The 22,226-nt window shown below is 45.0% G+C and overlaps 1 protein-coding gene across 1 annotated transcript in view; it reads right to left on the bottom strand.

Moving 5' to 3' along the window:
- The window catches only part of OTUD4 (OTU deubiquitinase 4), a 109,296-nt gene that overhangs the window by 14,261 nt on the left and 72,809 nt on the right, over positions 1-22,226 (bottom strand). The window contains exons 10-17 of the mRNA XM_063920605.1: positions 21,464-21,528; positions 18,633-18,733; positions 18,157-18,281; positions 17,445-17,616; positions 16,526-16,688; positions 15,565-15,679; positions 3,459-3,508; positions 1,664-1,793 (exon numbers count right to left, since the gene is read on the bottom strand). Coding sequence (XP_063776675.1) covers positions 1,664-1,793; positions 3,459-3,508; positions 15,565-15,679; positions 16,526-16,688; positions 17,445-17,616; positions 18,157-18,281; positions 18,633-18,733; positions 21,464-21,528 — 921 coding nt within the window. The remainder of the gene's footprint in view (positions 1-1,663; positions 1,794-3,458; positions 3,509-15,564; positions 15,680-16,525; positions 16,689-17,444; positions 17,617-18,156; positions 18,282-18,632; positions 18,734-21,463; positions 21,529-22,226) is intronic.

Below are 22,226 nucleotides of genomic sequence, written 5' to 3'. Positions count from 1 at the left end.
AAAAATAATAAGTTTTAGTGATCTTGGTTGGTGCTTTTGACATGTTGAATCTGCACCCCCACAGAGCACTCCTCAGTGCTTTCACCCTTTTTATAATAGGGTTAGAAGGACCGTAACGGATGTAGAGAGTAAAGGTATACTGGATTCACCTGGCTGGTTTATTTAAATACTAAAAAATAATTTATTTTAAAAAAAATATTCATTAACACCAGCCTCGTTGCAACCCTCGCACACCCAACTGTTTTTTAGCTCTGAGGTCGGGGTTGTGATCCAGTCGTTTCCTTTATTTGCTCAGGATCTTTTAGAAGTCCCTTGAAAATATAAAGCATAAAAATGCTTGTTAGAATACACTGAAAATCCTTTGCAGCCGAGCCTAAATAAAAGCTACCAACAGAGGGCGTAATGCTCTATCCTAAATCCCCTCCCTCTGTTCTGACTGGCCAGGAAAATGACTCCACTAAAGGGGGCGTTATTTTACCCTGTTAAGCATGTTGGCGCCACTTACTTATTTTAAGATGGTCGCCACTAAATTTTTACCTACACATCATTAAGTGCCCAGCCTGGATATCTCTTACTAGCAGCAGTGTGCCCCCCCCCCCCCCTCTCCCCACCACCGCCAGCGCATTCTAAAGACTAGCCCCGGTTGCCTCACTGTCTCATCCCCCCGCCGTCTCCCCCAGCCCTCCGCGCCTTTCTGCTAGCGGGAGGGAACGTTGTACGGCGGGAAGGGGCGAGCGACCCCCCCCCCCCCCCCCCCCCGCCTGAAGAGCCAGTAACGCAAGTGCAGGGGATGCTGCGGCTGCTAGCCGCGAAACCAGTGTCTGCGGAGGTAGGGGGGGCGGGCAGGGGATCAGCGCTGCTAGTCTGCCTGGGCTTATAGTTCTAGTGAGCTGGGAGGCAGCAGCGTTGTGGTGCTTTTAAGCTGGACTGGCTGGGATCTTTAAGCTATACTAGAGACCAAAACTCTTTCCTTAAAAACCAGTACTCACTCTAAGACAGTTAACTTGATCTGACCAGAGGATGCTGCTCTGTGCTCCGGATTTTCTGTAGAGAGATGCAGATCCCTTTAGCTGGGATCTTTGTCTCTCTAATCAGAAGACTTTTGTCCCCCTTTTCAATAGGTTGACGCAGCCTCAGTTTCTGTAATGGAGCAGGAGCTCCTGTTTTGTGCTGTATCCTCCTAGGCACGATTGTTCAAACTGAGGGATGGGGGGCGTGAAGGGGGAGGATCCGGCTGTGTATAAAATGTATGATGTTAGATTGTGCCACACCTCCGGTTGCAAGCTTCACACCCCATCTGTCTAAAGTCAGTCCAGTGTCCCCGAGTGGATGAAAGAGAAATGTTACGCTACGTACCATTTTGCATGCAGTTACAGTCGCACCGGGAATATAGGCATATACACATATAATAGAAACGTTGAATTACAGAAATGCACCTTGTGCTTCTTTTTCTCTAAACTTCTATTCATAGAAATACGGAAATGTAAGGATATAAGCACCTTTAAATCTTAAGAGACATTATAGATGTAAACCACATGGTGCTTGTAGTCTCTCTCAACCAAGTACACTGTACCACCTACTTATTAAATGCTGGCACATGCAAGTATGAATTAATGATTTACATCCATGTAGGATTGGATTGCGGTTTAGTAAACAGACTGACCTGACCAGGGTGTTACCATTGGGGGTACAGAAGGCACTGTGGTGGGTGTCTGCAGCTCAGCAGGGGATGGAAGAACAGTGACATCATGTAGTAAGACAGCTTCAGAGGTAGCATGCGGCTTTGTTATTTCCTGTGAATTAAAGCCATTCTTATGAGCACATAAAACATAACTACTTCTATCATTTCATGCTTTTCACATTCTTTCAGCCAGATAGATCTGTAAGTGCAGCCTTTAGCTATGCTGCACGACTATGGTGGCCAATCCCGGGATCGGGATTGGCGGGATCCCGGGATTTAGGGACAAAAATGGCCGGGATTCAATCCCGGGATTGGAAGCTCCAATCCCGGGGATTGAGGGATCAGCGTTGAGTGTCCACAGGACGCTCAGACGCTGCCCGGCTTCCTTGTTCCGGCTCCGCAGCGCGAGAGGTCACGCTGCACCGTCAGCTGCTGCAGGGAGCCGCCAGGGGAGATCAGATGATGTTTCCCACCCGCGGGATATGGTGAATTATGCGGGCGGGGCGGGGTGGGGCGAGGGGGCGGCCACATAGCAAAAAGCCAATCACGGCCATTTTTCAATCCCGATAGTTGGGATTAAAGAAATGGCCTGGGATTGGCTTCCCTATGCATGACCATGGCATTATCTCACAGAACACACTTCAGCTATAATATTCTACATTTCTAAAGCACTCAGACTTCCATCTGTAACATATACTCATCATCATTTTAAAACCATCCTCAAGTATCACTTGTGGAGTGGTGCAGGCATTTATGTATATAACCAGTGTTTTGCACTTTTCACCTACAGTGCAAGTTCATTGCGTGCAGATAACTGTTGCTTATGTGTTTTTAGTGACCATAAATATATTTTCTTTTCCTGCAACATACTTTTTTACCTATATTGTATCCTTATAAACGCTTAGTACTGCAGTAATACACAGCTCATAACTACACTTATACATACTGCTAGTTTTATTAACGGTATTGATCAAGTACTGTGCAGAAGTCAGCAGTAGGCCGGGAACAACAACAGACAAGATATAGCATGTGTGTAATAGATACCTGGGTTTTAATTCTTTAAATGAGGGATGGAAGGTAAAGGGGAGAGAGTGATTGGGAAGGGAAGGGGGGAGGGGGGGGGGATGAGTAGGAGGGGGCTTCTAAGGAATGCCGTAACATTGCACAGCTCACGTGGGACTAAGGGGGTAATTCAGACCTGATCACTAGGGTGCGTTTTTTGCATCCCTGCGATCAAGGGGAGGGTATTTGCTGTGTGCAGGTATGGGATCGCATTTGTAACTGAGCTGCACGAACATGAGTTTGTGCAGTCTCTGCTCAGCCCAGGACTCCGCTGCTGCGATGACCGGGGCCGGAGCGGACGTCAGAAACACTCCCTCCAAACGCCTGGTCCCGCCTGCGTTTTCCCGGACACTCCTACAAAACGGCCTCTTCCTGTCAGTCACATTGCGATCGCCCGTGCGATCACTTTTTTCGCACCATCCACCGATGCCGTCGTCCGGCGCACCGCCCATTGCGGTGCATGCACAGTACAGACCTGACTGCCCACTGTGCGATAATGCACAGCAGCGATCAGGTCTGAATTACCCCCTAAGACTCAAAGGACTCATCCTACTTAAAGCTGCCATATAGAGGTGTTATTGAAATAAGACCACAGATCCCCTGTTTTCTAAGATGAGGTTGATGTACTTTGCAAGTTACTGGTACTCCCTTTCATATCCATTTATACATCTCTCTTGAAATTTTGATCTGAAGGGCATTAGAATTTGGGACTTACCTCACTTAATTTCTGGTCACTCACACTCGCTGGCTGAGTTAATTGGGAACCTTAAGTAAAAAGGAAAAGCACAGATTACTGCAAATGTAATACTACTAAGAAATGTACATACAGATGTAGCCACGCTCAGCTTTGCCGCTGTGCATTCTAGTCGCAGCAATGCTGGCGTGACTAGTGTGCCCGAGGACTATGACGTGCACGTGTAATTGTTTCAATTGCACACAAAAAAAAAATTTAAAAAAATAAATCAGACAAGTATAACCATTACAAAATGTAATTATTCATTTGTGAGCACTTCATAAAGCAGAGGGCCTGAGTCCAGATAAATGGCTATGTAGTGTTATTTCTGTCAGGGCTAGATCTACAGAACAGCCACACCAGAACTAAAGCAGCTGATGTGCAGGAATGGCACTCTACCGAACACACACGTCACTGATCTGCGGTTTTCTTATTTTATAGGTTACTAATTTACATATCATACATAGATACATGTAACCAGATTACATGCCTGGTTGACAAATGAATTATTGCCTGGGTTGACAAATTAATTATATGTAGTTATTGATATAAATGGGGTGTTGAAAACCATGATATGCTCAATCTGAGGGAAAATAGGATTTTGGTACTTACCAGGTAAATCCTTTTCTTTGAATCCATAGGGGGCACTGGAGTACTCTTGGGATATGTACGGCTTCCGCAGGAACAAGGCACTGAATATTTAAATTTAGAACTCTCCTTCCCTCCATATCCCAGAGTACCTCAGTGTTTTTTACTGAGCCGAACAGGAGCTATAGAGAGGTTGACAATGGAGAATTACATATAACATAATGGACAACAATAAAGTTGACACATAACGTTACTGACAACTAAACAGTTGACACCATAACCGATAGAACTTGAAACTTCGAACCAGTCGGTGAGAATGTGTTACCATAAGATCCTCTGAACTTACCACAAACCAGGTAAAACTGCTCTGGATGGGCGTCCAGTGCCCCCTATGGATTCAAAGAAAAGGATTTACCTGGTAAGTACCAAAATCCTATTTTCTTTTTCATCCACTAGGGGTCACTGGAGGGGATCCGGTCTGAAGATCGACAGTATCTAGGTCGACAATGTTTAGGTCGACATGGATGGAAGGTCGACAGGGTTTCTAGGTCGACATGTGCTAGGTCGACAGGTCTAAAGGTCGACATGAGCTTTTCACATTTTTTTCTTTTTTTGAATTTTTTCATACTTAACGATCCACGTGGACTACGATTGGAACGATAATCTGTGCCGAGCGAAGCGAAGGCACCATGCCCGAAGCATGGCGAGCGAAGCGAGCCATGCGAGGGGACGCGGTGCACTAATTTGGAATCCCGGTCACTCTACGAAGAAAACGACACCAAAAATAAATAAAAAAATCCTCATGTCGACCTTTAGACCTGTCGACCTAGCACATGTCGACCTAGAAACCCTGTCGACCTAAACATTGTCGACTTAGATACTGTCGATTTGATGAACCACACCCCACTGGAGTACTCTTGGGACGTACCAAAGCTTCCCCCGTGGGCGGGAGAGCTGTTTGGCACCTGTAACACTAGGCGGCCAAAGCTAGATGCTGATGCCGCAAACGTATCAAACTTGTAAAAGCGCACAAACGTGTGCACTGAAGACCATGTAGCCGCACGGCAAAGCTGTGTCGTAGAAGCTCCACGACCAGCTGCCCATGAAGTTCCCACAGAACGTGTGGAATGAGCTGTTACTGATGTAGGCGGCTGTAACCTAGCATGAAGGTAAGCCTGACGTATTTTCAGTTTTATCCATCTGGATAAGGTCTGCTTAAAAGCTGGCCAACCCATCTTGGCAGCATCATATAGAACAAACAACATATCCATCTTACGAACTGTAGACGTTCGGGGGAACATAAACGCGTAGTGCGCGTACCACATCTAAAGTTCCAGAATCTCCAGTTAACACAGGAACTACTATTGGTTGATTGATGTGAATAGATGACACTACCTTTGGTAAGAAAGCGGGATTCGTCCGAAGTTCCGCTCTATCATCATGAAATACCAAATACGGTGGTTTGCATGACGAGGCACCCAAATCTGAAACACGCCTTGCCGAAGCTAAGGCTAGAAGAAAAATTGTTTTCCAAGTGAGAAACTTAATATCCACTTGTTGTAAGGGTTCAAAATATGAAGACTGTAAGAAATCTAAAACCAGATTCAAGTCCCATGGCGCTGTAGGTGGAATAAATGGAGGCTGTACTCTGAGGACATCCTGCAGAAAAGTGTGTACCGACGGCAATAGAGCCAATCGTCTTTGAAAATAAATTGACAACGCAGATACCTGCACCTTTAGTGTAGATAAACGCAGTCCTTCATCTAACCCCGTCTGTAGAAATAACAAAAGACGGGATAACTTGAAAGATGATGTCGGAAACTTCCGAGCTTCACACCAACCTATATAGGCACGCCAAATTCTGTAATAATGAGCTGCCGTAACCGGCTTCCTAGCACGTAACATGGTTGGTATAAGCGATTCTGGAATGCCCTCTCTTCTTAAGAGAGCCGTCTCAACAGCCACCCGGTCAAACGCAGCCGCGCTAAAATCGGGGTAAAGGAACGGACCCTGTTGTAACAGGTCCGGACGTAGTGGGAGCGGCCAAGGATCATCTGCGAGTAGACCGCGGAGATCCGAGAACCAAGCTCTCCGAGGCCAATGAGGCGCCACTAGTATGACTGTGGCGGACTCTCTTTTGATCCGTTTTAGCAACAGAGGGAGCAGCGGAAACGGTGGAAACAGGTACACGAGGCTGTACGGCCACGCGATTGTGAAAGCATCCACCGCCACTGCCTTTGGATCTCGCATTCTGGACACATACTGGGCCATTTGGGGATTGTGGCGAGATGCCATCAGGTCCACCTGAGGGTAACCCCACCTCTGGACCAACATGTGAAACACTACTGGATTTAATGCCCAATCTCCTGGATGAAAATCCCGACGGCTGAGATAATCCGCCTCCCAGTTGTCCACTCCCGGAATGAACACTGCCGACAATATCACTTGGTGATGCTCGGCCCAATTGAGGATTCGAGCTACTTCCCGCATTGCCATGCGGCTTCTCGTTCCTCCTTGTTTGTTGATGTATGCGACCGCCGTCGCATTGTCTGACTGCACCTGGACAGTCTGAGACCGAAGCATGTGCACTGCTTGTCGTAGCGCATTGTAAATTGCCCGGAGTTCCAGGACATTTATAGACAGCAATCTTTCGTGATCCGCCCAGAGACCCTGGAGCTGACAATTTTGAACTACAGCTCCCCCCAACCTCTGAGACTCGCGTCCGTCGTTAGAATTATCCAATTCCAGGCGCTGAACCGTTTCCCTGCAGTTAGATTGTGTACTTTGAGCCACCAGAGTAGAGATACTCTGGCCCGTGGCGACAACCTCACCCTGTGGTGAATCTGCAGATGCGAGCCCGACCACTGTGCGAGCACATCCAGTTGAAAAGGACGTGAGTGAAATCTACCGAACTGAAGCGCTTCGAAAGCCGCCACCATTGTGCCTAAGAGGCGAATGCACAAATGTACCGAGACTGTGCGTGGCTTGAGCACTAATTGTACCAGATGACGAATGACCTGTACTTTCTGTTCTGGTAGGTAAATTCTTTGATTTACCGTATCGAGAATCATACCTAGGAATTGGAGTAGTTGAGACGGAATCAGATGCGATTTCTTCAAGTTGACAATCCAACCGTGCTGAACTAGTACATCGTACGTTAGCAACGCATGTTGGAGGAGCATCTGTTGAGAGGAAGCTTTAATGAGCAGATCGTCTAAGTGCGGAACTATTATCACTCCCAGTGATCTGAGATGAGCTATCATCACAGACATCACTTTGGTGAATACCCGAGGCGCTGACGAGAGGCCAAACGTTAGAGCCTGAAACTGGTAATGGTTCTGCCGTATTGCAAACCGCAAGAACCTCTGATGAGGTGGCCAAATCGGAATGTGTAAGTACGCATCCTTGAGATCCAGCGCAATCATGAATTCCTGTGGCTCTAAACCTGCAATTACTGACCGCAGAGATTCCGTCTTGAATTTGTAGTAAGTGACGTACTGATTGAGGCCCTTCAAGTTCAATATTGGCCTGACCGAGCCATCCGGGTTTGGTACCACAAATAGACTGGAATAATAACCCTGACCTTGTTGGTGTACAGGGACCAGAATCAAAACTGCTGACTCCAGCAGAGACTGAATGGCAATTTGCAGAACCGCTCTCTTGTCGTCCGACACAGGCAGTCCTGTCTTGAAAAACCGCAGTGGCGGGAGACAGTCGAACTCTATTTTGTAACCTTTTAACACTAAATTGCGGATCCACCCATCTGTGGACGTCTGGAACCACGCCAAATAAAAAACGTCTGAAGGCGTGCTCCCACAATTGGAGATCCAAGATGGGCTGGGAGTCCGTCATGCCACTAGCTTGTCGGTGACCTTAGCGTCTTGACGACTGGCGTTGGTTTGTTGGAAACCACGCCCTCGACCACCGGGCGTGGCTGGTCCTCTACCACGGCCTCGAAAGGGCTGAGGCCGAAAGGATTTGAACGCCGGGCCCGAGTATTTCCGTCTAGGTACCATTGGAGGCAATGGTAAGAAAACAGACTTTCCTCCCGTGGCCTCAGAAATCCATTTGTCCAATTCAGGACCAAACAACTTCTCGCCACCGTAAGGTAACGCCTCTGTACCTCTTTTGACCTCCGCTTGCCAAGAGCGCAGCCAGATTCATCGTCGCTAGTTACAGCACGACGAGCAAAGGCGAGAAGTGAGCTGACAGACGTCAGTAGAAGCTGTACATAGATAATCAGCAGCTTCCCAGATTTGATCAGCGAGAAGTATAAGGTGATCGTCACGTAGGGCAGACTTGAGTTCTGTTATCCATACCATTAGCGCCTTAGTTACCCAAATGCCAACCAACCCAGGTCTAAGCAACACACCTGATGCTATATACATGGACTTTAGCATAGCTTCTAATTTACGGTCTGAAGGGTCTTTAAGCGTAGTAGCCGTTGGAACTGGTATGGTTAATTTCTTTGTAAGTTTAGACACAGACGAATCCACCAATGGCGGATTCTCCCATGTAGCTGTCACAGACTCTAGAAACGGGTAACTAGACTTAAATCTGCGAGGTATAGAAAACCGTTTATCCGGATTCTTTCGTGTTTCTAGTAACATCTTATTAAGAGATTCCGAAACAGGAAAACACATCAGAGTCCTCTGTCGTTTAGCAAAGACGACCTCATCATTTGTCAGAGGCTCCTCAGTCTCTGTAAACTTCAGAGACTGACGCACCGCTCTGATGAGATTATCAATGCCTGGGCTGTCAATATCTTCACTATCTGACTGCTGGTCTACTTCGCCCTCCTCACCTTCATCTTGCGCACTGAGGTCTGGCATAGAATCGTCAGAATGCAACATAGCAGAAACTGGTAAATCAAAAGACAAATTAAATTTATCCCTTCTACCCAAAATGGACTTGGACTTTTGGCAAGGCTGAGACCCCTCCGGTAGTTCTAGCGGTCTCACCCTAGACTCAGATCTTGCCGCTTCCCGCTCATGTGGAGCGGCGACCAATTCTGATTGCAATCCAGCCATGACATCCGCTAGCATAGCCCATGGCAGGTCTGGGGATGAAACCGGCTTTGAAACCGGAGCCGAAATTGTATTCGTAGCTGAATCCACAAAACATACCGTACATGTGGTAGATACATCCGGTAACACACTCTTACAAACATGGCAGGGAAACTGCTTTTTTGTTTTTGCTGGTGCCTTACTCATTATGCACACAGACAACACAATATACAAAGACAGACAACTTGCACGACTCCGTAAAACAGTACTAAAGTGTCATATATATATATATCTATATCTATATCTGGCCAAGTGCAGTGCACGCCAGTACTATATGAAATCTGATCCCAAATTCCCACTAACACCCCTGCGCCTCCGGTGGAGTAGAGATGTAGGACAGGAACGTTCTGGAATCACAACAGGAAGAAACAGGAAGCATGGTTAAAATGGCCACCATGCCATGCTTACAGTCCTGATCACAGTGCAGGGTATATTCCTATAACCTGTAACTATTGCAGCAAACCCGTTAATATAGGCTTAATAGCCTATGTCATTAATGCTGTCACCCCCCTTATGCAGCCCTCCGCTAATGTCATGCATCCTTCCCCCCCTTCTGCTCCCTCCCCTGTGGCCCTGGTACCGCTGTCTGAGCGGGAGGTACCGAGGAACGGGCATCCGTCAGTCCGAGATCGGGTGCAGGGAGCCGGGGAGCGCTGTAGTGGAGAGCGGTCCTGCAGCGGCGGACGGCGGGTGAGAGCGGCGGGTGGTGGGTCCTAGCGGCGGAGGAGCGGTTGCCGGAGCGGCTGGGGCGGGCGGCCTGTAAGGAGGCGGGTGCGGGCGCATGTTACATATTCCCCACACAGCGGGGCGGCAGCGTGCGCTGACTGCCCAGTCCCCCCAGCATACCTGACTTCAGTAGCGATGGCTGTGACGGGGCTTCTATCTGTAAGCTCCGTCCAGCTGTAGCAGCAGTCAGTGGGCTGCGTGTGGCTGTGAGGGTGCTTTGTGAGGACTGACACGCCATGCGCTGCCTCCGTGCAGCGGCACTATCCCGGACACACGTTTTTACAGACACTGGGAAGGGATGTGCTTGTAAAAATGAAAAGCAGACATCAAAAATAAAAATATTCAAAAGAAGTGTGGATAAGCTCCACACAAGCCTGTTGCTACTATGAGCACAGAAAAAACACTGGAGGTACTCTGGGATATGGAGGGGAGGAGAGTTCTAAATTTAAATATTCAGTGCCTTGTACCTGTGGAAGCCGTCCATATCCCAAGAGTACTCCAGTGACCCCTAGTGGATGAAAAAGAAAAGGCATCACTGAAGGGGGGTGGGGGATCGGTTTGGGTTTGGTGCTAGTGGAATTCAACCAAATAGTAGTTCAACAGACTCTGAAAACATCTGTTCTAAGCCTAGAGAGTACACACCGTACAGATATGTTGGTGGACCTGCTGTTGCACTGACCGGGTTGCTGTTCAAAGTAAGTGTACACACTTACTGACCGGTCACTCAATATGTCTGTTCCTGCCATACAGCTGGGTGGGCATATGAATTCACCCTCCCAGCTGTGACATCAGCGCCCGCAGCAAGTGTGCAGGTCGGCAGACCACTCATACACACAACACGATGCGTCATATCTACATATATAAATCAACCATCAGCTGTGCTGCATGGCCGATGCGATATGTCTGTCTGAACGACGATATTCACAGACATATGGCAGACACACACCCACGATATATCTTCCGTTCAATTGAGCAGCCGATATATATATCGGCCAGTGTACACCATACAATCATTACTTCCTGTAATAAGGACTTGTCGAGCCCCAAGCCTGTAAGTCCTGAATTCTATTACAGCAGAGCATGTATTGCTTGTCTAACAATCATGGATCATAGCAAAAGTCACTCTATTTGTCAAGAACCTTGACTGAAAGAGGCACACATGGGTTGAGTAGTGTGTCTTCTTTCCCTACTTTGGGGTGTAATTGGGGAGACGTACGCCAATTACAAAGGCCTGATATATAATATGTTTCAGGTCAAATACAAAAGTTTACTAAAAAAAAAATCTCAAGAGAATTTGGAAGTGATATTTGCTGCCAATTATTCAGTCACAGTGATCAACAGGGTGGCAGAAATAATTGACTAGCACCTTGACAAAGCCTAATATATCCTATATTAAACACTCTAAAAGGTTAAGAGACACAGTACGCAATTGGCGCACAAAGTACCGCAAGGGTACGCCCTTAGCGTAGCAGACGCTGTGTACAGGGTGTGAACACAGGCGTCGCAGACACTTACAGAATTAAACTTTAATAACTATACCTTAAGGAATGTACTTATACTTTAAACCTTTGTGCAGTGATAATGTGTAGATGTAATGCAGTGTAACCTTGTTAGCTTAAAAGCTGTATGAGCGTCTGTGACGCTCTGAGAACCCTTTAGCAATATAATAAACACTCAAATACCGGTCTAAGGTTCTAACACCTTTAAGGGAGAGAATGAACGTTCAATTGCAAAAGAATACACAATACAAGTTATACACTACCAAAATAACATAAAATACCTAACCGAGTTACTACACGTTAAAATACAACAAAGACACAATTACATTTAAGGGGGAAGGAGAGAGAGAATGGCTTACAACAAAATAGGAGATAAATATGGTTGCAGAGAATTTACACATGTGGGTATGATCGCTGCGCAGTTAGTCAATGCTGAGAACCTTTTTTGTTGAGAAACTTGAGCTCACCCAGGCTGGCTGTCCCTATATACATAACACACAGCAACAACACAATGGTCCCTACAATACCGCATGGGACAGAAGCTAGACTCCATTTTGGGAAAAACTCCCATGATTCCAAAGTCTGTAACATATGGTTCAAAAGGGAATGCCAGCAGCCATTTTAGATTTGCAAGTCCAAACACATGGCATTCTTTGCTACACCATAATCACATAGCAGAAGACATAAGACTCCACTATATTCCAAAATGTCTAAGCTTCAATATAATGCATATGTGCTGATTTTACAATTCCAAACCATCTAAATCACCTTTCACAATTTCAAGCCAACACAGTATCTCCATAACCAGAGCATATGGTATGCTGACTATGCTATCCTTCCAGAATCAGCACCACATATCTCATGCTGTCCATATGAGCCATCACAAGGCCAGATTACCAGGTACCCACAAGTATCAGCCTGCTATTGCTACAAGCACATGACTACAGTAACAAAAGGAAGTATGTTTTGACTTCTAACCTTCAGCAAGATGCATCATGTAAAACTACTATAATCTGTTATACATCACCATCCATAAATGTATACCAGAAATGCTATGCTACAGATTGTCTACTGTTCCAATTCATTACAGATTTCATAGAGTATCATCACAACCATACAACAATCACATAACTGCACAAGCATCATTAACCTTAAGCCATTTGTATCTCCAAACTAACTATTCTATGCCAATCATTTCACAACTACTTTACCACAAACACATTTAACTATTCTATGCCATTAAGCCATGTGTATACAATACTTAGCCTTCGTAAGGAGATCAGTCCTGGTGACGAGCAAGCCATGCTTCTGGATGCTAGGTTGGTCCAGAGTGAGTGAGCCCTGTGATTTCCAGTGGATATATCATACCTGCGTTCCAGCTGTGGGGGGGTGTGATCCACAGGAAGTGTGCGTCTTTCACAGCATGTGGGCTAGCTGTATCAGTGAGCTGAGCTGACCATGTGATCTTGGTTATTCAAATGCTAATTAGCCAAGGCTACAGTATAGGGATGTTAATTAGGCTTCAGGTTACAGAAGCCAATACCACAAGAAAAAGACTCTGTAACATATCCCCCTGTATTGGCAATAATCTGGCATTCGACAGATTAAACTGATTTACTGACATTATTGAGGGGAATATTAACTTCTAAAATACATTATTTTGATTAAGTCGCATGCTAGACGCGCACAAACTCTACCGTAAATGCACATACCGTGCGCCTGAGCGTGCACGCGACTGCGAATATGCGCACACACGGGAGGGCCTGTGCACGTGCAGCGGGCACACGCATGAGGTGCATATATGGCAATGTGCAGCGTGATATTTTTCTGACTTTGACAACCTGGTCAGCATGGAGAAGGGCAGTTACCCTTATGTCCAATATCTATGTCAGGCCATCACTGTGCTTTTAGGCTCCAAATTCCCACCCAGATAACATTAGCAAAGCAAGCCTGCTTTATAAATGTAAATGTAGCATGAAACAAAGCATTCAGTGGGGTTGAGTCAACTACAGGTGATGCCCTCAAAGTGCCAGTGCCACAATATGGCTATGGGAGCAATCACCCAAATATCATAGATTTTCTGTTTGCAGCCACACAGCTGAGTACAAGAATCTGCGATCCTTGCCGAAACGTAAGTGTAGCATATGCACGTACTTACTCGCCAGAGCAGCAATTAAATCAACCCCACTATACTGCATAAACGCCGTCAAATGAAGAGGATTACTAAGGTCTATTTTTTGTTTCCTGGGGCTCCAGCTGTGACTGAATAGCAGTGTTCTAGGACCCAAATTAGGCTAGTCTCAGAGAACATGTAATATTTATACTTGTAACTTTAAAATCCTATTCTTTGAATCTATTGGGGGACAGTGTATTCTGGATTATAGAGGATTTTAATAACTATAAAAATCCTGTTCTCTCTGCCATCCTCTTGAGGGTTACTGGACCTTTGAGTGGATATGCTACCATACTGCAGTGCTCTGCACCGTCCAGCCAAATCTGGCTTCTTTAGACACAAACACATCAAACATGTTGCAAAAACTATGCAGAGAGAGCCATGTGACTGCCTGACAGAACTGTTAAGTCGAGGCACCAAGCCACACCATGCACGAGGCACTCACCAGTCTGTTAAAAAATGCCTTAACATATTAAGAAACAGATTTCCCCGCACCAATGTAGCAAACTCATCTAGTTAGATGCAGATCAATCTCTTGTAGGCATCAGAGGAGACAAAAAGACCATCATTTGTTTTTTATACAGTATATCTTCAATTCTCTAATGTTATTCAATGAGTGTAGAGATCCAGATTCTTCCCTAATGCGGATATCATAATGGGTGGTAATAGTCTCGCAAGGAACTGCTCACAAAACACTTGAATTCCCCCATAGAGGTGAGGAGCAGCATTCTTTTTTTATTATATAGGATTTTTTGTCCAGACAGCCATGATTTACTATATTTTTTTACTTATTTTTTGTTTGATTACTTAATCACAGAAGCTTGGGACTGATCTGGTTACTTTGACACTACTGTATTATTATTTTACATTCCAGCCCTTTGAGGTACGTATTTTTCATTCTGTCAAAACAGGAGCAGGCATGCTATCGGGAAAGTAGCAGCAGGAAACGTCCCACATCAAGAAACTTAAGTCCTCCAAACCCTATGAAAATTGTTAGCCAAGACAGGCTTTCTAGCTTGGAGCATTGTCTTTACAACTCGATCAGAGAACATCTTTGTACTATGGCTTCACGCCACGACAGACCCATTGACATCCTGAGAATGTCCACGTACTATTACCATCTTGGCCAGTCTGGTGCCATCAGCACTGGGACCCATTAACTCTTTACCCTTCTAAGAATACGAGGAAGCATTGCCAAGAAAGGACAGATATACTCGGTGATCATCCCATAGTATCAACAGAGAACGTCTGAGGGTCCTTTGTCCTGAATCGCTCCAGCAGAAATGCCATTATGTCAATGTCCAGCTGTCCCCATCTATCCAGTCTGCTGGAAAATGTTCAGGTTGAGAAAACATGCTCCAGAATGCTGAATGTGCCAGCTGAGGTAAGTTACCTCTTAGTTTTCCAACCTGGGATGAACAAGATATTACAGTTTGTTTTGCCCAACACATGGCACTACCAATAACCTTCACTGTAAGAAAGTTTTGTGCCTCACTGGTTTATGCCAATACGGTGTCTTAGTCTGAGTTGTTACAGATTTTTCATGCAACAGAAGACGTCCTTGAAATCAATATACCCAATGGCAGAGTACAAGCAATGCCCTATTCACTACATGGTTGTGCAGTTAAAGGGGTGAAAATGCCCATAAAGGGGTGTCGGATTTGGCATCAATAGTGGCACCACTTTACCCTGCTGAAGTTATCAGCCCAGTGAGGCTGAGCAAGTCACAAACCACAGCTACGGTATCATGAATAAAAATATTACAATAAATATAACCTGTCGAAGTAGCACTATAGCATGCACCCTGTTGTGTGGGCACCTAAAAAAAGTAAATCCCTGCAATATAGGTATACAGAGGAGGGAAGAGCAAGCACATTGAATAGTTTAATGTGTGAAAATCCAGGAGAGGCCTCTATACCGCAAGCTCCAGTGTTATAAAAACCAAATGTTTTTTTGCTTTCTGAAACCACAATAAACCACAGACTAATGGAAATTCTGCAACTAAGATATATAAAGTACAGTTATTCAACCATTACTTTTCAGGTCTTCTACTTCAGATTTCCTCCTGGTACTCTTCTCGCTGTTTATGGTGGGACACTTTTTCACAGGTAAACCATCAGAACTCTGTACAGAAGCATCAACCACTGTAGCCTAGAAAAAAATGCAGTACGTGATTAATTGGGAATGAAATCCATACTTAGTAATGTACAAAAATACAGATGAAAACAAGCAAATATCAAATCCCTCCGGAAATGTATTTCCCTCTGTTGTTAATGTATCTGTAAATACTGTATTAGATTTGGCACAGTACCCTCATTATAGACAATACAGACTGTAGTTTAATGATGTCTAATGTTCAGATTAGAACACCACATTTTTCCAGACCGGAACAAAAACCACAACATGTAGTCTAACCCCAAAACAAAAACAAATTCCCTACTGAATCATTGAAGCCTTAGTTTCAATAATGCTCTCAGCACATACACTCAAGTGTGGCAGGTACTGTAAATAGCATTTTGCTGGCTAGGAAAATAAGGCACCCATAGGTTGTGTGACAGTATGCCGCCAAGAACCAGCATACAGCGTCCCATCAGACAACACTGGCATGGCACACATCAGCAGTAGGGACAGCAATTTCATCAGTAATGTTAAGCTGAACCTAATGATGTCAAAGTAATGTCTGTAGTGCTAAGGCTGCCAGGAAAAACTGAAAATTACTTCACACAAATTTTTCTTTTAAGCAAAAATCTGAAAGCTGAACAAACAAAACATTAAATGGCATTGTATTTTAAATATCAGATTGTTTTTGGAATAAGTAAGGAAAATTATAGGTGCACATAAGAGGTGTCCTGTGACCGACAGGCCTGTGGATAATCTCCATGAGATCATGTTACTAAATAAAAGAAAACAAAATTGCAGCTGTTTTACTGCTTTTATCAACACAAATGAAATAGGTCTGATTTTACTACAAGCAAGTGAAACAGGATAAACACTCACAGACAAGGCTGGAAATGCATCTGTGTCCCTGTGTTGCATCTCATACAAGGATTTGGACTCCTCAATGACTTGCTTCTCCCTACGTTCCTCTGGAGTCAGTCCAAAGTGAAGAGTCTCTCTTTTAAAGTAGTTTGATTCCTCACTACGCTCCCGCTCAAGCTTCCTGTGAATAGAAACAAGCACAGAGTTTACTCCCAAATTTACTTGCTTATATTGTTCATGCATAAAGTTACATTTAATAAAACCCTTAAAAGTACATGTTTGATTACAAAATGAATCTCCTGTCTTGCTTATATTTTTTTATAGAAGAATACAGAAAGGAACAACCCGTGACATTTGAGGATAAAGCACTTACTAGGTCAATAAGATCCGTATTACAGCCCCCACTGAATGTGACTGGTGCAGATATGCAGAGTAGATATATCTGGTATCATGCAACCTCCAGCCAGCATTAGACTACAAACCTTAGCTCTACCAAAGCTCTATTATGGGGGGGTTGGGGGGCACTTTACCAGCAGCCATCAGCAAACCTTCTCCCTAGTATCTCCTTATCTGCGACCACGTAGATTGTGTTTCTTGTTATGGCTATAAGGGTTTATAGGAGATACAGGTAATGTCCAGTGGCAGATTTTACCTAGGGTCTTCCAGTTTCAATTCTATTGTGTGATTTATTGAAGAAAGCTAATTTTTTGTCATTTGAGTCTAAAACTCAAAATGAGTAATTGCGATTACAATAAGAAAACAGAGTAATGATTAATGTAATCTGCCTACCCTATCTCTGACACATGAGTCTGGGTGGGAGAGAGTCAGCTAGCCAAGTTTGTTAGAAATATAATTTGCAATCCCCCCACCCCCCTAAATAATCTGCAATATACTGTATGTTGGCACATAAATAGGACTAAATGCATTTACAGCTTACTTTCCAGGCACTTTTGGAGGAGTCCTACTCCGTCCCTTGTTCTCGCTTAGAGTGGCTTGATCTGAAGACAGCCCGTGTTGCTTGGCCACAGAGACTTGCTGTAGACGAGGAGATGAGGCCGGCTGAGACTTTACTGGTTTCCCATAGCTCTTTTGTCCCCTGTAGTCCTTCTCTAACAATAACAAATACAGCCTGTTACTTTGTATCAAAAACCCTTTATTATACTATAGGGTATCCAAATGATAGCGCTACACTTTCTAGATAGACAGTTAACAGGTAGACACCATATGGTCAACAGTCAAAAAGGTTGACATGACAATGGTCAAAATGTTTTTTGGGGGGGGTTTCACAATTTTTTTAAAACTTTTGCTTGATTTACCTTTTACGTTGACTACAATTGGGAATTATAAACTTGCCTGAAACGGTGCGAGCGAAGCCAGCCTACAAGGGCCTATGTTTGATATAAATGGTCACATATCATGAAACATAGAAAATGGAAAATAACAAACAGAAACTTTATGTGTCGACCATTTCCAGGTCGACATTTTTACCCCGTCGACCTTATCTATTGTCTACCTTTTCCTTGTCGATCTTTTGACCCCATCGACCTAATGCATATGGTATCAACCTAATGACCATCTATCTAGTTACTGTAGATCTTCTATCCCACATACATACTATAAAATAAAAAAGGATATCTACAGATACTTACCGAACTGTACAGCAGGGCCGCTTGCAGACGACTTCTTTATCTTTTTCCCAGCAACCGTGTTCCAGCCATCGACACGGCTCATTGCCAAGGGGGCTGGTTTAAGGTTTTTTAGCTGAACATCATATCTACAGAAAGAACTTATACTAGAACTGGAGTAGAAATAAATGTATACAGTATAGAAAAAAACAGAAGACTATATATAGGTTTAGCTACTTTGGCACATTTGCATCTAGGCACACTACTAAATTGCAACATTTATATACAGTAGTTAACAAAGGGCACTTAGAAAAAAATAAATGCAGCATTTGTGACACAATTGGCTGTATGGAAAAGGAAAGCAGACCTCAACCTATAGAACATATAGCCAATATTTACCTAATGCAGTAATGGATCATATGATATCTACTGCAAGGTTAGGCGCCAATATTATATTCTTACATGCCATGCGGAGGTTACAATAAAGCAAACACACATACTTCTGTCCCAGCTCCTCCACAAACACAACAGCTGGTCCGTTTTCCACACCAACTTCCTGGATGTGCGCATCATAAAACACTCCTCCCGGCTCTAAGCAGACCTACAATCAGTAAGAGTTATGAACTTTTAGGAGGTAAGAACAAGCAGACCATATATCACATTTCAAAAAAAACTCAAAAGAACACACGATTTAGTCATTAAGTCGATATTCACGTCGACAATCATCCTTTCAATTATTTCATAAACCTTCTCAGAAATGTAAAATGTCAACATATGAAATCCCAACATTCTCAGAATATCGACATTAAGATTAGGTTGTGGGACAAGAGGGTTAGGCACTAGGGGGAGTTTAGGGTTAGGCTCCGTCTGGGGAAGATATGGTTAGGGGGGGAAAAAACGCCAGCTCATCAGATGCCTGCACCAGAACTGCTCCACTCTGGGACCCGGAAGCCACTGCTGCCATTGGGAGCAGGTATTGTAAGTGGCCGCTGGGCTGACAGGAACTGTTTGCAGACATTCGATCATGTCAATTTTTCAGCAGCATCCACATGATGACTGTCAGCACAGCAAATGTCAACCACACCAAAAAATACAGCACACCAAACGTTTAAAATGTGCATGCAGCCCTTACCTTCCAAGTATTTCCCTATGCCGTTACTATCCTTTAGTAACTCCAAGCAACACTAAAGGCAGGAATTGAAAACAACTATAGGCCGGATTCAGACTTATATGCTAAGTCTGATCTGCGCAGGAGTCCTGGGTCGTCGCACGCAATGCTCCCTAAGCCCCAGCCTGCTGATTGACAGGCTGAGGGTGTTTGGGGGCGGGGAAGGGGCGGTGACCGGTTCCATTCCTCAAATGTATGTGCTTTGTCTCTGTTTTGTGGGAGTGCCAAAGTGCCTGTGTCTGGCGACGCATATTTACTGACCTCTGCTCCGGACCGGAGACAGAAATCTGAGATGGTCAGGCAGAATGATCTGACGGTGCGTCATGGAAGCAATTGGGAGGTGTCTATTTACACCAGACGCCTCCTGCTGCATTAGCATATTAAACGTACTGTATTGCACATCGGCTTCCTTGCGGCTGTGCAGTATCATACAACTCTGAATCAGGCCCTATGACTCAAGGTGCTCCCTCTACATTTATTATAACATACAAGTCTATTGTTGTGGCTAACGCTGGGCGTGGCTAGGAGCTCTCATTGGGTTAGCGCCAGGGTAGATCCTCCCCATGGTGACGTCGGAGGTCACTTTGCCACGTCCAGCGTTAGCCACACGGTCACTCTGGGCTATTATATAGGAGAGCAGGTCTATGACACAGGGTGCGGCTGCGGGGTAGACAAGCTCACCAGGAGCGGATCATGCCGCGGCGCCGCCGCATCCAGAGGGGCGTTGCCAGGACTACAACTCCCATCAGGCCCTGGGGCAGCGTATGACATCACGTGCTGCAGGCAGCAGCTGAGCAGCTCCTGCCGGCCCGCTCCTCCCCGTCACACAGCAGCGTCGGCCGGGGAATGAGGGCAGGAGCAGCCGGGGGAATCCCCTTCAGAACTGCAGCTCCCCACAGCCAATGAGGCGGGGGAGGACATGGCAGACGAACCTCCGTTCAGTCTGGGGAGGCCGCGCTTCCAGCAGGTGGGTGATGCCCTTTCCGCGTTCCCCGGGATCCATGAGAGCCGGGGGAGTGTGATGTGACAGCTGGCCTCGTCCCCACACTTTGATCAGGTCGCTCTCATTAGTTGCCTCTCCTGTCACTCATTTTATAGCCGGTTAGTCCTGGAGCGGCTGCTAGCTGGATTGTACGACTCGGGTTGATGAGGCCGTGGTTGGTGTGAAAGGGCGTGGTCAGGGGGAAGAGGGCCGGGGAAACGTTGTGTGAGTCAGCTGGATGCACCTCACGCAACCCCGCCCCTCCTGCAACCGCAGCATCACCGCATCCTACCCCCACACCCTGGCAAACGGCCCTCCCCCACCCGCGGTGGCTCCGGACCCCATCCCTCACTGCAGCACCAACCGCACCTGCACCTACCGCAGCACCCCTGCAACCGCCCTTCCCCCACCCGCGGCATCCCAGCAACCGACCCTCCACCACCCGTGGCACCCCACCCCCACCCAACCACGGTGGCTCAGGACTCTCTCCCCCATCAGCGTCTATTTCGCACCCCCCACTCCCACAACCACAGCACCTACTAGGTGATTCAGTGTGCCCTGCGTGCGCTGTTCACACAGTCGCCTACGGCCCCTTAACCATCGCACGCCCTTTGTCCGTGCAATATGCAACCACTGACAAAATTATGATTGGAGGTAATACTCCATATAATAAAAATAAGGGTTAAGGGGGCGTAGCCCCTTGCGACGGTGTGAAGAGCAACCGTAGGGCGCGATGAATCACCTAGTTTACATATAATTTACAATCACTGCAGTTTCCACTGAACATTCACCCACATCACAAGTGAAAGTCTTATTTTCAAGTTGTGCACATTAAAGTCTGCACTAACGCCCACAGATCGCCACAGCATTAAAATATTATGCTTCCCCCATTTCATTTATAGGGCATATTTTGATTTTTTTTGTTTAAACGTACTTTTGGGTCAATTAGTGGTGAATTACGGGAGCTTCTAATTGATTCAACCACATGGATTGTAATACATATGATAAAAAAACATTCAGCGCTGACAACTATTCAGTAAAGGTTATAGTGTCATTTTAACTGAAAACCAATGTACAATGTTATTTTGTTTCTTTACCCTTACAGTCTATATTCATTAATTTGTGATATTTGCATTCACATTTAAAAAAACAAACAAACAAACAAAAAAAAAAAACCTCACCTGGCATTTGTCTCCAACAGAATACTGCATTCCGGAAGCAATGGAGAAGTCCAGCTTTTCCTGATCTAAATGGATATAATCATACCCAAGCATTATATAAAAGTCATTTTGTACATTAACACAAGTAAAAGGAGGTGACTTTTCCTGATATGCAGTGTTATGACGACGCGGACAAAAATAAAAAAATGTTTCCATTACATTTTTAAAGTAACTGAAACATTTTTAAAAGGGCTTATTATTACCATTAATTAACATGTTATTTTGCACTTCAAGTTTCTAAAATGTGTGAATACAACAGATTTTAACTTTATGCTTTTAGATACAATAGTTCACCTAAAAAATGCATATACATACAAACAACGTCTTAACCTAGACAAGGGAGAAATACAGGCATTGGAAGAACTCAAGGGCTCTAAAACATTAATCATCAAACCGGCAGACAAGGGGGGAGGTATAGTGTTACTTGACAAAAGTGACTACATCCTAGAATCATTACGCTTACTTGGGAATACACATACATACATTAAACTGAAAGGGGACCCAACACAAGATTACCAACGGCAGCTACAATCATTACTAAACGAAGGTTTATCCATAGGAATCATCAACAAAAAGGAATTTGAGTTTCTCACACCAACCAACCCAGTAATACCGGTATTTTATTATCTTCCCAAAATACACAAAGATTTGGAACACCCGCCAGGAAGACCCATCATATCAGGGATCAATTCCCTCACCTCCAACCTATCCAGGTATATAGACT

Source organism: Pseudophryne corroboree, chromosome 1 (assembly GCF_028390025.1).
Source record: "Pseudophryne corroboree isolate aPseCor3 chromosome 1, aPseCor3.hap2, whole genome shotgun sequence".
Taxonomy (NCBI): Eukaryota; Metazoa; Chordata; class Amphibia; order Anura; family Myobatrachidae; genus Pseudophryne; species Pseudophryne corroboree.
This window is presented reverse-complemented; position numbering and strand designations above follow the sequence as displayed.